Below are 18,409 nucleotides of genomic sequence, written 5' to 3'. Positions count from 1 at the left end.
ATAATGCAAATTTTCTCAGGCTCGTAACTTTTGATGAGTAAGACTAATTTTGATGAAACTTGTATGTTTCATCAGATCATAAAATCCAATTCTTTTAATGTGTCTTTTAGTATCGATTTAGAGTTTCGTTTACTAATGAGCCGGGTCGCTCCTTACTATAGTTCGTTACCACGAACTGTTTGATATTTTCAGTAAATGCTTAGGAGGATATTCAATTGAACTGAAACACGAAATGTGTGTGCGGACTATCAAAGGGCGTATCATCAGTATCTTAAGGACAGCTAATAGTATTAGGTTGAGACTTTCAGGGTATGTTAAGGGGTGGTATGTTATGTTATTAATGCTATCAGCATCACTTTTATTACGGCTAAGAATATTAATGTGGAACTCTCAGGGACTGCTGAGGGTGGGGGCCTTGAGCTACACCTAAATACACTATGTAAATGCAAGTTATCAAAAGTGTGTATTAGCAATACGTCAGAAATGGCTTAAAGCCTAATGTTGAAATTATCAGTGCATGAGGAGCGGTCGTTTAATCAGACCAAAAAGGCACAATGTAAACACTTGCTGCTACTACAACTTTACTGCCTCTGCTATAACTGATAATACCCCAAATGCTCCTACTTATACTTCTGTTACTAAGACTACTACTATTGCTAATGCTAATGCTATTAGTAGAAGTTTCAGGGAACCGTAAGGGCTGTGGTTAAACTGAATTAAAACACATATGGACATGTTTCGACCAAATTTTCTCTCTTAGGTTAATAATTGAGAAGTGCCGGAGTTGTGAAACACCTTTGGTGTTTTATAGATTATGTCCTCAGTCTTATAGATTATGAGCAAGCGCTCGATTTTGTTGAAAGAACTGCTTGAGCGAAGCTCTTATCCTTGTATAGTATTAAATATAAAAAAAACAAGTTTTTTTTTAACTGAAAGTAAGGAGCAACATTAAAACTTAAAACGAACAGAAATCACTCCATATATGAAAAGGGCTGTTCCCTCCTCACCGTCCCGCTCTTTACGCACAAGTTTGACTCTTTCTATCAACTCTACTTATTAAAACCGTAAAAAACTTCAGCGTAAAGAGCGGGGCGTTGAGGAGGGAATAGCCCCTTTCATATACGGAGTAATTTCTGTTCGTTTTAAGTTTTAATGTCACTCCTTACTTTCAGTTAAAAAAAACATGTTTATTTTAAATTTAATTTCTGAACGTTTTTGAATCAATGCATGTTTTGATTTTGGCTCTCCGCCCACGAATAATTGAAAAGAAATTTGTATATTAATTTATTTTTTTGGCTAAATGGCTTTCTCATAGTTTTGATCGGAAGATTTTGAGAAAAAAAGGAGCGGGGGAGGAGGCCTAGTTACCCTCCAATTCTTTGGTTACTTAAAAAGACAACTAGAACTTCTAAGTTTTTACGAACGTTTTTAATACTAAAAATTTACGGAGCTTACAAATTAACTTACGTAGCGAACTTCTATATTCGTATGTTTTTATTACGTATATGAGGGGGTTTGCTCCCTTGTCAATGCCTCGCTCTTTGCACAAAAGTTTAAATTTTGTCTCAATTCCTTAAGAATGACCCCTGAATCACAAAAGCCGTAGAATAAATAGTTGAAATTACTAAAAATACTTTAGCGTAAAGAGCAAGGTATTAGGAGGAGGTGAACCCCTCATATGCGTAAAAATTTCTGTTTGTCTTAAGTTTTAATGCTGGTCCTTACTTTCAGTAACTTTTTCATATCTATTTTTACTTGTTATTTTTTTAAATGCTAAAAAACCTTGCGCTTCCTTCATGGAAATTCTCTTCCCTCATGACAAATTCCTCCATGGAAAGTCCCTCCACGTAAACCCCTCCCCTCAAACCCTCCTCCAACCCCTCAACCTTCAATCAAAAAATCCCCCTGAAAACATCTGTACCCTTCCCAATAACCATTACTAAATGTAAAAACTGGTCAAAATTTGTAACTTGCAGCCCCTCCCACGGAGAGTGTGGGGGAGTAAGTCGTCCCTAAAGACATAATTATTCGGTTTTTCGACTCTGCTGATTAAAATGGCTATCTCATAATTTTGATTCGGTGACTTTGGAAAAAAATGAGCGTGGGAGGGGGCCTAGGTGCCCTCCAACTTTTTTGGGCACTTAAAAAGGGCACTGAAGCTTTTAATTTCTATTAGAATGAGCCTTCTTGTGACATTCTATGACCATTGGGTCGATACGATCATCCATGAGTTAAAAAAAAAAAAGAAAAAAAAAAAAACAACAAACAAACACGCATCCGTGATCTGTCTTGTGGCAAAAAAAAATACAGATTCCACATTTTTGTAGATAGGAGCTTGAAACTTCTACTGTAGGGTTCTCCGATACGCTGAATCTGATGATGTGATTTTCGCTATGACTTTTAAGGGGTGTTTCCTCCTATTTTCTAAAACAAGGTAAATATTGTTAGGCTCGTAACTTTTGATGGGTAAGAATAAACTGGATGAAACTTAGCATTAAAATCTTAGCATAAAAACTCAGCATTAAAATGCGATTCTTTTGATGCAATTAAATAAAAAAACAAGTTTTTTCAACTGAAAGTAAGGAGCGACATTAAAACTCAAAACGAACAGAAATTACTTCGTATATGAAAGGGGCTGCTTCCTCATCAACGCCCCGCTCTTTACGCTAAAGTTTGACTCTTTCTCTCACTCTTCTTTTTAAAACAGTAAAAAACTTTAGCGTAAAGAGCGGGGCGTTGATGAGGAAGCAGCCCCTTTCATATACGAAGTAATTTCTGTTCGTTTTAAGTTTTAATTTTGCTCCTTACTTTCAGTTAAAAAAACTTGTTTTTTTTTATTTAATTTCTGAACGTTTTTCAATCAATGCATGTTTTGATTTTGGCTCTCCGCAGAGGAATAATTAAAACGAAATTTGCATTTTTTTTTTTTTTTTTGGCTAAATGACTATCTCATAATTTTGATCGAATGATTTTGAGAAAAAAAGAGCAGGGGAGGAAGCCTAGTTGCCCTCCAATTTTTTGGTTTATTAAAAATGCAACTAGAACTTTTAATTTTTTACGAATCTTTTTATTAGTAAAAAATATACGTAACTTATAAATTAGCTAACGTAAAGAACTTTTTATTCTCATGTTTTTATTACACATATGAGAGGTTTCGCCCCTTCGTCAGTACCTCTCTCTTTACACTAAATCTTAAATTTTGTCCCAATTCATTAAGAATGACCCCTGAGTCACAAAAGCCGTAGAATAAATAGTTGACATTACTAAAAATACTTTAGCGTAAAGAGCGAAGTATTAGGAGGAGGTGAGCCCCTCATATGGGTAATAATTCCTGTTCATTTTAAGTTTTAATGCTGCTCCATACTTCCAGCTGAAAAAAACTTTTTTATATTTATTTTTTCATTGTTTTTTTTTTAATAATGCTAGTAAATCCTGCGCTCCCTTCGTGGAAATTTTCTTCCCCCATGACAAATTTCTCGATGGAAAGTTCCCCCAGCATATACCCCTCTTCTCAAACCCTCCCCCCAACCAAAAAATCCTCCTGAAAACGCCGGTACACTTCCCAATAATCATTACTAAATGTAAGCGCTGGTCAAAGTTTGTAACTTGTAGCCCCTCCCACGGGGACTGTGTAGGAGTAAGTCGTTCCCAAAGACATAGTTATAAGGTTTCTCGGCTACGCTGAATAAAATGGCTATCTCAGAATTTTGATCCGTTGACTTTGGGAAAATAATTAGCGTGGGAGGGGACCTAGGTGCCCTCCAATTTTTTTGGTCACTTAAAAAGGGCACTAGAACTTTTCATTTCCGTTAGAATGAGCCCTCTCGCAACATTCTAGGACAACTGGGTCGATACGATCACCCCTGGGGAAAACAAAAAAAAACAACAAAAAAACAAACAAACAAATAAACACGCATCCGTGATCTGCCTTCAGGCAAAAAATACAAAATTCCACATTTTTGTAGATAGGAGCTTGAAACGTCTACAGTAGGGTTCTCTGATACGCTGAATCTGTTAAGATTCTATGACTTTTAGGGGTTTTTCCCCCTATTTTCTAAAATAGCGCAAATTTTCTCAGGCTCGTAACTTTTGATGCGTAAGACTAAACTTGATGAAACTTATAGATTTAAAATCAGCAGTAAAATACGATTCAAAATTCCGTTTTTTACAGTTTCGGTTACCATTGAGCCGGGTCGCTCCTTAATACAGTTCCTTACCACGAACTGTTTGATACCAGACAAATACATTAAAGTGATTATTGCTATGTATGAGATGGCTAGGGCACCTTCTGCGGATGAAGGATTACAGATTGCCGAAGATTGTCCTTTCTTACCAAGCGTCTAGGGCTGAACAGAAAGCACGTAAAGAAAGAAAGAAAGATTTAAAGAAAATGGGAACTTCCCGGGAAGGCACAAAGAGGGAAGTTTTTAATAGACTGGAATGGAGGAGGAGCGTGCATAGCTGTGTTGGCCTAATGTGGCTTGGTGCTGCCGTGAGTTATTAATAGTAGTAGCATGGACATTTGGGCTATCAAAGGGATGTGCTATTGCAATATCCCAGCAACGTCTAGAGACAACAAGCTGGAGCTTCCGGGGTTATCAATATTGTTACCACTTTTGCTGCTACTTCTTATACTGCTATTGCCAAACTAAATGAAAATTTTTTGCGTGCATCCAGTTTGTCAAAATAGAGCAGAATTTCAAGATATCCAGACAGGATATCTTAGGGCTGGGACAGGGTATAAAGTAGAAACTTTCAGGGAAAGTTGATTGTGCTTCAAAACTAAACCAAACTACACTGAGTGCTTGGTGGTTGTCAATAAGATGTCTCAGCAGTATCTCAATCTCAAGAACCACAGAGGATATCAAGTTTCAACTTTAAGAGCTACTATTTATACTACTTCTGCTCTTACTATTGAGCTAAGTTAAAATGGTATATGCTGTACAGATACAATGTCTTGAGAATTGAATGAAATGCAAAGATTTATTTTTAAGGGAAAGTTGAGGTGTGAAACTAAATCAAATATATTGTGCGCATCCAGATTTTCAAAAGGGTGTATATTAGTAAAATAACTGAATGAGCAGAAAACAAGAGGAGCGGGGCTGACGCCCCCCGTATCTCTTAAAAACTAGAAAATAATTTGCACTTTACCGAAAACAAAAATACATTATAAATGTTTTCTCTTTTTTAGTTTTAATAAATCCAGATTATTAAGACTTTCAGGACTATCGATAATAAAAATAAAAATAAAAATAAAATGTACATAGATGAAAAATAGATGAAAAATAATAGATGAGAAAATAAAACACATAGATGAAAAATAAAAACACATAGCTTGAAATAAATGTTCTTTTCAGCTAAGGACAAATTATGTTCGGGTCTTTAAAAGGCACCGGGGTATCAGCCCTACTCCGCTTAGTCTCTGTTCATTTAGAGTTTGATTCGGTTATTTATTGTAACGTCTGTTCTTTTTGGAGTTAAAATATTTATTGAAAGTGATTTATGATAATTATGCGCTTGAAAAAAATAGTTGACTTTATTTACATTAATCTTTGGTCTACAGTAGCTCTTTACTACGGATTTTCAAAAAAGGGGAGGAACACCACAAAAAAGTCGGGGAATCTTAATAAAAATCAATCAGATTCAGAGTAGCAGAAAAAATGGGGAGCTTCCTATTTTTTTGCCAGAAGAAAGATCACGAATGCGTGTTTATTTTTTAATTTTTCCAGGTGTGAAAGTATCGGACCAATGATCATAAAGACAAGGACAGAGCTCATTTAAATGGAAATTAAAAGTTCTAGTTCCCTTTTAAGCTACCAAAAAGATTGGAGGGCAAAGTAACACCCTCCCACGCTCCTTTTCCCCTAAGTTAACCCATCAAAATTTTGAGGTAGCCATTTTGTTCAGCATTGTTGAATTATCCACTAACTATACCTCTGGGAATTACATTAGGGTGACAACCCTCCCTGTTCCCACTGTATTTGAATTTTTACGTAACAATGGTCTGAGAATGATACTCGTAACTAAAAATTTTACTACAAGATATTTCTCGCGGTGGGGGAGAAACAGAAGCTTCGATATGATTATTTGGATCCTATTTCTCCCAGGATTATTTGAACAAGTCTTATCCTTAGGGACACCCGCTCTCCCCACAATCTTCCTTCTGTGTAGGTTAGCCTTTGAATATAGGCTAGAATGTTCTTTACCAATTGCCGTTTTAAAACGTTTGAACTGAAAATTCTTGTTTTCCAAGCAAATGCACATCACTTTTGCCCTTGCTCAATCCCATTGCCCTTCTGGAAGATCATTCGTTCTCAAGGTAGCACTGAAATAAGTCGGACTTAAGCATATAAAAAGGGTGGCTGAGGAGGGAGTAGTAATCTCTCTTCGTTTTAGGTATTAATGTGGCTCTTTACTTGCATTTAAAAATAACTTGTTTTTTTTTGTTTAAGTTCATCAAACACTAGATGAAATAGAAAATTAAAACAGGATGAATCCCACTTTCGATCCTGGCTTTAGTTTATAATCGAAAACACCTAAGATAGGCTAAAAAAATAGATTGATGTCTTACGTTTGAGCAGTTCTTGATTTCCCTGGAGTGCTAATCCCTGGAACATCTTGAGCTCCCCTTCCTCTATTATGTTTTAGCCCTTGTTTAGCTAAATATCGACCCCCACTTCTGCAAGATGTTTGAAGATTTTCCATAGATCCATAGAGTTTACGAAGATATCTTTTCATATTATTTTCTTGAGATGCCATTTTCTGTTCTATGTTCAATATCATTGTCTTCACAATGGTAAATTGGTCGGCGATCTGACTTTCTATGTTGTGCAACCTGTCTTCAATTTCCCCTGCAAGATGACGAAACAGATCTAATGGTTACAGTTATTCAGAAATGAAATGCTCAGACACTTGATACAATATTAAGTAAATATCTACATTGGTCAAAACATTGAATACTAATAGAGAGCATCACTCGTCTCATAATAGACTTGGACATTGAGGGAGAGTGAGGAGAATAAAGCGAGAAATTTTCGGATTTTAATGCTGATCTTAAATATGATACAAATTATTGCTGACTAGGAAAGCGAGGGGTCACTGACTTTCAGAAATTACTTAAACCAGGTGGCGTGTGCCAATCGTGGTAAAACTATGCCAACCGTGGCAGAAATGGGCCAAGTGTCATGGGGATTCACCCAAGCGTAGCAGAACTGTGCGGCGCACAGGGCTTTCAAAAATATACACCAAATGACGGAAAATGGCAACTATTTGATGATTAGTAATTTACATAAGAAATTACTGTGAAGTTTGACAAAATTAGGGGCCTTTTCCCCCTGATAAATGGGTAAGATCTCGCTAAATCGTCCAGGGAAAGAGAAAAGCACAGAGTAATTTATTTTGAAGGGGCGTGAACTTTCGCAGGGGTGTGGGGCTATATTCGAAATAAACAGAATATAGACTAATTGTATACGATACATAATAAATTAAACAATAAGGTAAAACCGCACGATTTTAGTAGATCACGGGCTCAAAGGCCTCCATCTTCCGTACGTGCCTGATAACAGAGTAAGTATATTTGTGAAGAGCAGTATTTCTCTATGTTTCTACAAATAAGGGGAGGAAACATTCCCATAAATTCAAGGGAACTTAATAAAAATACCACCATCTGATTCAGCATATCAGAGAACTCTGTTCTAGAAGTTTCAAGCCCCATCTACAAAATTTGAAATTATGTGTTTTTTACCCAAACTAAGATCATAAATGCCTGTTCCCTATATTTGTAGAATTCTACTAGCACTAGCACTTTTATGAAAACTAAGTTTTCTCGAGTATTTTAGAGAGTTAAACTGTGTCGTAAAAGTTGTTCATTAATTCAACTTTCTTTTTTAAATTATAAAAAACTTAAAATAAAAAAAAAGAAACGTGAATGAAAAATCAGCAAAAAAATGCTTCAAAGGTCAACACCAAACACCAAATTTGAAATTATATGTTTTTGCCCGAACTAAGATCACAGATGCCTGTTCCCTATATTTTGTAGAATTCTACTAGCACTAGCACTTTCCTGAAAACTAAGCAGTTTTTTAGAGAGTTAACCTGTGTCGTAAAAGTTGTTGATTAATTCAACTTTCTTTTTTTAATTAAAAAAACTTAAAATTAAAAACAAAGAAACGTGAATGAAAAATCAGCAAAAAAATACTTAAAAGATATTCGAGAATAAAGCATACTACTGTTTATAAAGGGGGGGGGGGCTTTGAGGGTCTTCCGATCAAGGGAGAAGGGTCATGTGTATTTTTTGAAACAGAATTGAATCAAGGAGAGATATATCTGCTTTATCAGTAAAAGCACTATAGAAATATGATTTATAGTTTCAAGAAAGTTGCTCACTGGAAGCAGGCCGGTTGTAATGCAGCCAAACTATTGGGCAACCTTTTTTGTGTATATCATTACAGCCATTCCATTACAGCCATTTACAGCCATTACAGCCATTTCGCTCTTAAGTTTAACGGTAAACAGCCGGCAATATCAATAAAGGTTCAGTAGATAAAGAGCAGATCGAGAATCCATTTTTTTATTGTTTTCCTTTTTTTTTTAATGAAGCTCTTAGGTTTAACTGGACAGTCTTGGAGTAGGCTAAGTTGACGATGATCCTTAACATAAAAAAATAAAATAAAATAGGACCAAATTAAAGAGAAAAATTTTGATTTAATAAAATTTAAAACTCTAAATTAAAATTTAATTTGGAATTTAGCCTAAGAGAGAAAATTTTAAATTAAAAGGAAAAATTCAAATTTTAAGAATTAGTAAACTTAATTTAAAAAATTAAAGAAGTGATTGAAAACAAAATGTATCTTAACTAGATAGGATAAATATGTCAAGTGCCGATTGCCCAAAAAACGGGGCAATCGGTCTTTTATATCAAAACAATTGTCTTTTATATCAAACACGAAAGAACAGTAAATGCTTACTTAAAAAAAAAATCTATCGGCCATTCAATCGGCTTGTCCAACCCGGTAAATTTCTCAATTAACAGACTTTTCTTACTAAATCTTATTGAACGGTATGCTTATGTAGTTTAAAGCCCATCTTTATTGCGTTACATGTCTTAAACTCGTGTTTACTAATTTGAAGAGGGGATGTTGGTGACAAAAAAGGTGAAAGACATTCAAAGTGTTATGAAAACAGAATTTTTTTTTCTAACTTGCCAATACTCTAATTTAGCATTCATATTTACGTGAAGGGTAGTCTTCGAATCAAGAGTCCAGGAAAGTTTATAAGCATTATTCGATAGCTTTTAAACAAGCCTAATATAAGAGGTCTGACAAAACATGAACAAAGAGCCAAATTCCAAATGAGAGGTCAATAGCAAACATTAAAATAAAAAATTAATGAATCCAAAACATGTACATAAAATACCAAGGACAGAGAAATGAAATTCAATGTTTGAGTAAATATTTGGAAAAGCGGAAACTTACACAACCATATATAGCTTTAAGAATTAAGAACAAAAAAAAAAGAGGTCAAGAACCAAATTGACCTCTTGCAAATTAAAAAAAACAAAAATGATATATTTTTTTATCATTATTTTTTTATATCGTATTATTTTTTTTATTTTTATATTATTTATTATATTTATTATAATATATTATATATTATATTATATTATTATATAATATTAATATTATATTATTTATTTATTTTTATATTATTTTTTTATATCATATTTTTTTGCCATACTTGCAGAAGTATGGCAATAGTGCCATACTTTTGCAGTACAGTACATGAGATTCCATCTCTGGGAGACATCTAACATTTTGGGTGTCAAAATTTTAAAAAAGGAAAGCAAAATCATGTGAATTATATGAAAATACAGAAGTATTTTGGTCAATATACAAATTTCGTTTTTTTGGGACAAGACCCCCCATCTCCTTGCACACGTGCCTGTTCTATAGAGCCAAATTGTAAAGTTTACTGCTGTTTAATGAGTAAACAAGCTTGAAGCCTACTTAGCGAAAACGTGACAACTAAACTAACAGCTTCCAACTAATAACCATGAGACAACATTTGCAAGACCCATGAAGCTGATCAGTAAGCTTATTTAGTTTGAACTTATAGATGTGTTTGGTCTAGGATATCTTTAAGCAAATATTTATTTTTACACTGCTTGGTCAAATGTTTGCTAATTATCTCTCTTCTGGAAAATGACTCCTACTTATGATTTCTAACAACTCTCGTCAGAACCTCGCTTAAAGTATCAAAAACATCAAGGTAAAGATTTGTTTTGTTTCCTTCGCCCATCTTAGGCTAGCAATTTTCTTTTAGTTCTTTCAGACAATGAAATTTCTATGATATTGCCGTATTTTCCTCAGCGTTGCCACGTTCAACCATGAAAATAAATAGGCAAAGCTAATGAATTAAACGTGACCAGTCTTTTCGTTCGTAAAATCCAAACATTAACTATCTCTTAATTCCCAAAGACAATTGTTCCTTCAAAGGAAATCTACATCTCCTTGCCCCTATCCTGGCATAAAAGATCATCAAGAGACATCCCCAAGGATTTTCACAGGGTCCAATCTTCAGTAAAATGAAGTTGAGAACAAACTAAAAATCCATGGTTCAGACAATTGGTTTTTCTTAGTTCTTTCTCATAGGCCTAAAGAGGTATACCCCATCGATTATTTCTAGTTTTTTTTATAGCTTGATTTCTAACTATTGGTTATCTTCCATAGGTTATTTATCATTTTTGCTGTAAGGAAAGCTCTTGAATTCGAATCTCTGCATATTATTTTTAGGCTTAAGGGGGAGGGGGAGACTTGAAAGAGCTCCCAAAGGAAAAAATAATAATGTTTGTCTTAAATTGTTCGAAAAATGATAAAGTTGGTTTTATTTTTCTAATTAAAAAAGACGCCAAATGAAGATGCAACAACAGTTAGTTCATAGTTTATAAAAAATTCATAGTTAGAATAAAATATTCAACTGCAGTGGGATATTTTTTTTTTGAACCACTGATAATATTGGTTCAATCCCACAGAATTTTAAGAGTCTACTTGTAAAAAAGAGTTGCAACTCAAAAACCTTCCTTCTTTTAAGGGCTTAGTATTTCTAACAAAAGGGTCAATCAAGTTTTAAAAAAGAGTATTTATTTCTCATTCCAAAAATTTAATTTCCTCGGCAGTCTATAAGTTTGGATTTATCGCTCAGCCTTTGCTACCCAAAAGTATTTGTTAGCCCGGTTTTAAAAAGGCGGGACTATTTTTGGCTACATATATAAAGAATGATACGAAAGGCTTGCGAAGATACGTCACAAAAATAAGCCAATTGAATTCAAACACACTTTTTAATACAGAAATATAGGCAAGTAATCCCTCTCTTTCTGTTTGATCTGACCAAATCCCGAGCCCTTATGCGTCAACCCTTTACGGAATTAAATAAAAAAAAAAAAAAGTTTTTTTAACTGAAAGTAAGGAGCGATTATCAAAACTTAAAAGGAGCAGTTATTATTCCGTAAAGGAAAGGGGCTGTCCCTTCCTAGCAGCCCCCCCTCTTTCCGCGAAAGTTTTTTATTGTTTTAAAAGTAGAGTTGTGAAAAAGAGTCATACTTTAGCGTAAAGAGCGAAGCGTTGAGGAGGGGCCAACCCCTTTCATATACGGAATAATTTATGTTAGTTTTTTAATGTCACTCCTTACTTTTAGTTAAAAAAACAAAAAAAAAAACAAGTTTTTATGGCACTTGGTATTAATCAAGTGACAATACGTAACTTAAGAATTAACTTACGTAACAAACATTTATATTCTTTAATTCTTATTATGTATATGAGGGGGTTTGAACCCTCGTGATCGCAAATTCTGTCGGTCTGTCTGTCTGTCGGTCTGTCCTGGTTTTGCTACTTTAGGCACTTCCAGGTAAGCTAGGACGATGAAATTTGGCAGGTGTATCAGGGACCGCACATATTGAATTAGAAATAGTCGTTTTCCCGATTTGACCATCTGGTAGGAGGCCGGTTAATTCGGAAAAAAATAGAAAAAAATTAAGTATATTTGACTTACGAACGGGTGATGGGATCTTAATGAAATTTGATATTTGGAAGGATATCGTGTCTCAGGGCTCTTATTTTAAATCCCGACCAGATCCGGTGGCGTTGGGGGGAACCTAAAATCTTGAAAAACGCTTAGAACGGAGGGATCGGGATGAAACTTGGTGGGAAAAATAAGCAGAAGTCCTAGATACGTGATTGACATAACCGGAACGACCTGCCCTGTTTGGGGGAGTTGGGGAGGAGGGTTAATTCTGAAAAATTAGAAAAAATAAGATATTTTTAACTTACGAACGGGTGATCGGATCTCAATGACATTTGATATTTTGACGGATATTGTGTCTCAGAGCTTTTATTTTAAATCCCAACCGGATCCAGTGACATTAGGGGGTAGCTGGAGGGGGGGCCTAAAATCTTGGAAAACGCTTAGAGTGGAGGGATCGGGATGAAACTTGGTGGTAAAAAAAATTCTGAAAAATTAGAAAAAATGAGGTATTTTTAACTTACGAACGGGTGATCGGATCTCAACGACATTTGATATTTTGACGGATATTGTGTCTCAGAGCTTTTATTTTAAATCCCGACCGGATCCGGTGACATTGGTGGGAGTTCAGAGGGGGAGCTTAAAATCTTGTAAAACGGTTCGAGTGGAGGGATTGGGATGAAACTTGGTGGGAAAAATAAGCAGAAGTCCTAGATACGTGATTGACATAATTAGAACGGATCCGCTCTATTTTGGGGAGTTGGGGGAAGGGTTAATTCTGAAAAATTAGAAAAATGACGTATTTTTAACTTACGAAGGAGCGATCAAATCTTGATGAAACTTCCTATTTAGAAGGAACTCGTAACTCAGATCTGTTATTTTAAATCCCGACCGGATCCAGCGTCACTGAAGGGGGACCGGAAATCTTGGAAAATACTTAAAGCGGAGAGATCAGGATGAAACTGGGTGGGAAGAATAAAAACAAGTCCAAGATACGTGACTGACATAACCGGATCGGATCCGCTATCTTTGGTGGAGTTGGGGGGGGGGTGATAATTCGGAAAAATTTGAAAAAATTAGGTATTTAGAACTTACGAACGGGTGATCTGATCTTAATGAAAGTTGATATTTAGAACGATCTTGTGCTTTAAAGCTCTTATTTAAAATTCCAACCAGATCCTGTGACATTGGGGGGAGTTGGAGGGGAAACCGGAATTCTTGGAAAACGTGAAAATTGGGGTATCTTTATCTTACGAATAAGTGATCAGATCTTAATGAAACTTGATATTTAGAAGGGTCTTATGTCTCAGATGCTCCATTTTTGACCCAAATTGGATCCAGGGATATAGGGGGTTGGAGGGGGAAACAGAAATCTTGGAAAACGCTTATAGTAGAGATAGCGGTGTGAAGCTTGATGGGAAGAATCAACACAAGTTCTAGATACGTGATTGACATAATTGAAACGGATCCATTCTCTTTGGAGGAGCTGGGGGGTGTTAATTTAGAAAAATTAAAAAAACTGAGGTATTTCTAACTTAAGAATGAGTGACCGGGTCTTAATGAAATTTGATATTTCGAAGGAACCCATGTCTCAGAGCTCTTATTTCAAATCCCGACCAGATCTGTTGACATTGGGGGGAGTTGGAGGGGTAAATCAGAAATCTTGGAAAACGCATAGATTGGAGGAATCAGGATGAAAATTGGTGGATAGAATAAGCAAATGTCGTAGATACGTGATTGACGTAACCGTACTGGATTCACTCTCTTTGGGGGAGCTAGGGGGTGGGGTTCAGTGCTTTGGCGAGTTTGGTGCTTCTGGACGTGCTAGGACGATGAAAATCGGTAGGCGTGTCAGGGAACAGCACAATTGACTTGATCAGGTCGTTTTCCCCGATTCTACCGTCTGGGGGGCCGAAGGAAGTGGAAATTTTTGAAAAAATGAGGTATTTATAACTTACGAGTAGGTGATCGGACATCGTGAACTCAGAGCTCTTATTTTAAATCCCGAACGGCATTAAGCCACGGATTTTCCTTTTAAATCAATCCATTTATTCTTGTAATTTTGCTAGAGCTCATACCATATGAGCTCTTGGCTCTTCCGGCCTCGTCAATAGTGCCATATGAGCTCTTAGCTCTTGTTTTTATTTAATTTCTTAACATTTCTTAATTAATGCAGGTTTTGACTTTGGCTAACCGTACGCGAATAATTAAAACGAAATTTGCATTTTAATTTTACCTTTTTTGCTAAATGGCTTTCTCAAAGTTTTTATCGGACGATTTTGAGAAAAAAGGGGCACGGGAGGGGCATGGTTTGCCCTCCAGTTTTTTTCTTGCTTAAAAAGGCCACCAGAACTTTTGATTTTATTTACGAACGTTTTTATTTGTAATAAATGTACATCACTTACAAATTAACTTACGTAACGCACTTCTATATTCGTATATTTTTATTACGTATATGAGGGGATTCGCCCGTTCGTCAATACTTCGCTCTTTACGCTAAAGTTTGAATTTTGTTCCAATTCTTTAAGAATGACCCCTGAATCACAAATACCGTTTAATTAGAATAATTAGCTCTTTTGAAATTACTAAAAATATTTTAGCGCAAGTTGTGAGGTATTGTGGAGGGGACAAAACCCCTCATAATGTAATAATTTCTATTCGCTTTAAGTTTTAATGTTGCTCCTGACTTTCAGTTGAAAAAACTTGTTTTGTTTTTTTTTAATTTAATTTCTCATTGTTCTTTTTTAAATAACGCTGGAAAATCCAGCGCCCCATTCATGGAAATTCTCTTTCCCCATGATAAATTCCCACATGAAAAGATCCTCTCATGTAACCGCCTCCTGCTGACCCCCCTATCACCATACAAAATCCCTCCCGAAACCCAATAGCCAATAATATATGTAAATAATGGGCAAAGTTCATAACTTGCAACCCTTCCCCCGGAGACTGTGGGGAATTAAGTCGTCCTCAAAGATATTAGATTTTTCGATTATGCGGAACAAAATGGCTATCTCAAAATCTTGATCCAGTGACTTCGGGAAAAAGGAGCGTGGGAGGGGGCCTTTTTGCCCTCCAATTTCTTACTCACTTAAAAAGAGCGCTAGAACTTTTAATTTCTTTTAAAATGAGCCGTTTCGCGACAATCTAAGACCACTGAGTCTATACAAACACCGCTGAAAAAAAAAGATTCTATTACTTTTATGTGGTATCTCCCCCTTTTTTCGGAAATAAGGCAAATTTTCTCAGGATCTAACTTTTCAGGGGTAAAACTAAACTTGAAAAAAACTTTATATTTAAAATCAGCATAAAAATCCAATTTTTTTATGTATATATTGGTATCAAAATTCCATTTTTTAGAGTTTCGGTTACTATTGAGCCGGGCCGCTCCTTACTACAGTTCTTTACCACGAACTGTTTGATTCGCTGATCGGTTTCTCCATGTTTATCTGTATTTGTACCCCTATATATGAGTATATTAATTAGTTGAAAACCGTGACATACTGCCATATTTCTAAAGTGAGCTATAGTCAATTTCCATGCCAATTACGGAAGTTCTATCAATCCTTTTATAGTTAAGTTTTTATGACTATCCTAGACTATGACGTGGCGACAGACAGACGTTAGAATATATAGGTAATTTAAAAAAGACACTATGGTTACCATCTTGTTCGATTGAATTTTTTCACTTTTATAAGATACCTTATTAGGATCTATTTGTTAATTCGACGGGATTTTCAAGTTTGACCGGATGAGCATTTTTATTCTGTTGCTGTGTCTCTATCCATGATTAAAACTTGGTTTCTGCCTGACTGACATATTTTAGTTAGGGTTTACAAGAATAATAATTATCAATTTCTTTTCAATTCCAGATCTGACTTTAATCCCTTAAATTTTTTGTCTCGTTATCTTCAACACAATTCCTGAGTCAGTTCGTAGGAGTCGTTTTTTCTTGATCTTGTACAAAAAATAGTGATAAAGCCTCAAAATTTTTATTTTTATTTTTCTTCTTTATGGTTTCGAATTTCTGTTTTTTTTTAACCCTTTCCGCCTGTTTTTCTAGTTTGAACTGTTTTTAACTTGAATTAATTTGAAGTTTTTAATCTTGACTAACTTTAATAATCTATAGACTAACTTTAAGAATTTATTGACTAATTTCAAGAATCTATATCAATACATGGCACAGGTTTATGGGAGTGTCTGTCTTTTTCTGCGGCAATTAGGAAGAGGTACTTGTGCATTATTCAGTACACACTTGAGAAATGAAGTTTAGTTAATCATATTGAAATATACCGAAATATGATGGAAAAACAATACTTTAGTAACAAAATTATGAAAACTACAATAAAGAATTATGGCCAGGGGCTGCATAGAACGTACTATATTAAATGCCAAACCTAACTTAGCCTCACCTAACCCAATTAAAATACCATCTCTATACATTAAATATCTAATAAAAAAAATATACCTACAACGTTGATTTCGACTGAGCCTAAGCTAATTTTCTTCGGATACTGCCGGCCAAAAATCGTTTTGATGTCTTATCTGCGGATCCACATTTTCGAATGTGCACCGAATAATGCATAAGTACCACGAAAGATTCGGTTTCTATGGATCTATGATTACATTTTTTTTGCTCATTCTCTGCTGATTTTTCAAACACGTTTCTTATTTTCAAACTTGGTGCCTGCTTAGCGTAAAACTACAAAACTGCAAATGGAGGTTCTTTTCACTAAAAATTGAGTTCGGGTTTTCCAAATTTTTTTTTAGGACATATATGGTTGCGTAAGCTTCAATCGAAACAATTCAGTGAATCAGATTTCATTTTTAGAGCCCTTTGTTCTTTTAAGGTATCCTAAATCGTGTATGTCGATTGCTAATTTCGGTGCTTAGAAAAATTGATAAAGTAATGTAGATAACACGATAGTACATCCAATAGGTACCCACCGTTTCAGTATTAGCAAAATTCGCTTTGCTAGGAAAACACAAATCAATAGAACAGATCAAAGAAAACAGGGAAAAAAATATTTATTTAAGTTAATATCAGCACCTTCAGCCGAATAGTCAGAACTGCGCTATAAATTGTCTGAGGTCACTCCAACCAAGAGATGCATGCACAAATTTCGCCCCTCCTCTCGAAACCTAATTTAAGAAATCTGTATGAACTGAAATCCACTTTGCCTGATTTCCCAGGGACTAGAATTAGCAGGGTGTTATCCCGACTTCAGATAACTTTGGGTCCCGAAATTAGAAAACTACTAACCTGAAGTTAGATCCCACAGAGCACAGGCCCAACTTTACTGACACTCCTTATTTGAGCCTTAACATAATTAGAAGTATCTATTTTGTCCAAAATAAGTTATATTTTCTTTTCTTAAATACGTAAATATTGGGGATTTTGTGTTTTTTATATCAAAATTATGTGTATCTTATTTTTAAGGCGTTCGTTGTACAGTCTATTCCTCATGAATAACAATTAAAAAACCTGAAAATTGTTTCAGTCTTTTGCATGTCTTGTAAAATTTTTATAGTACAACATAAAGCCTTTTCAAGTGTCAAAGCCAATTGAATTCAATCCCTTTTAATTTTGACTCAAAATTCAGCTTTAAATACATTTTGGCTAAATAGTTGATCATCTGATGGTTACTACAGCTTTGGTTATTAAAATTGAAAATTTGAATAAAATAACGTTGCCAAGGTCATTTGAAGATGTGAACTCAAAAAACAAATTTAATAGGAAAGAGAAAAAAGATGAAAGATGTGTTTTTTTAATTTTACTGTTTATGCTGTCGTGTTAAAATGTTTCCTTCGAGGCAAATAAATCAGGTTATTAGTGCAAATTTTATCTTTTACATCAAAAATTTAAATATTTTAATGTATTTCTTCTATTACAATCAGGGGTGGTTCTGGCCTCACATTTACCCAGAGAAAATCTTGATTAACGGCCCCTCTCCCCTCTGTCTCCAAAAAAAAAGTTTCATTTATTATCAAAATTTGGATATAAAACATCACAGAAAGATCTACTTTATTAAGTAGATGTAAAGATAAAACCCTACTTTCTTTTAATAAAAATAAAACTTCATTAACTATAAATGATGATAAGTTTTAGATTATTTATTTGAAATTCTGTGCCCCTAAAGTTTATCCAGCCGGGAAAATATTCCCTCAGTAATACATAGCAGTTAAAGTTTGAGTATGAACTAAGAACCTCACTGGAGCAGCCGAAAGCCCTAGGTCAACACAAATACATAGGCTCTTCCTCCAGTCCAACCTATTCAAAGCTTCACTCTTTACCTCCCCCCGTGAAGTTTCAATTGCCTTTTTTATGATACATTAGATACATTTTTATTAGATCACATTTATATTTTTATTAGAATTATATTATATTTTAATATAA

At 34.9% G+C, this 18,409-nt stretch overlaps 1 protein-coding gene across 1 annotated transcript in view; it reads right to left on the bottom strand.

Annotated features, from left to right (window-relative positions):
• LOC136026668 (uncharacterized) overlaps positions 1–18,409 on the bottom strand; it is a 71,833-nt gene that overhangs the window by 33,361 nt on the left and 20,063 nt on the right. Inside the window, exon 3 of the mRNA XM_065703411.1 lies at positions 6,572–6,851. Coding sequence (XP_065559483.1) covers positions 6,572–6,851 — 280 coding nt within the window. The remainder of the gene's footprint in view (positions 1–6,571; positions 6,852–18,409) is intronic.

Source organism: Artemia franciscana, chromosome 4 (assembly GCF_032884065.1).
Source record: "Artemia franciscana chromosome 4, ASM3288406v1, whole genome shotgun sequence".
NCBI lineage: Eukaryota > Metazoa > Arthropoda > Branchiopoda > Anostraca > Artemiidae > Artemia > Artemia franciscana.
This window is presented reverse-complemented; position numbering and strand designations above follow the sequence as displayed.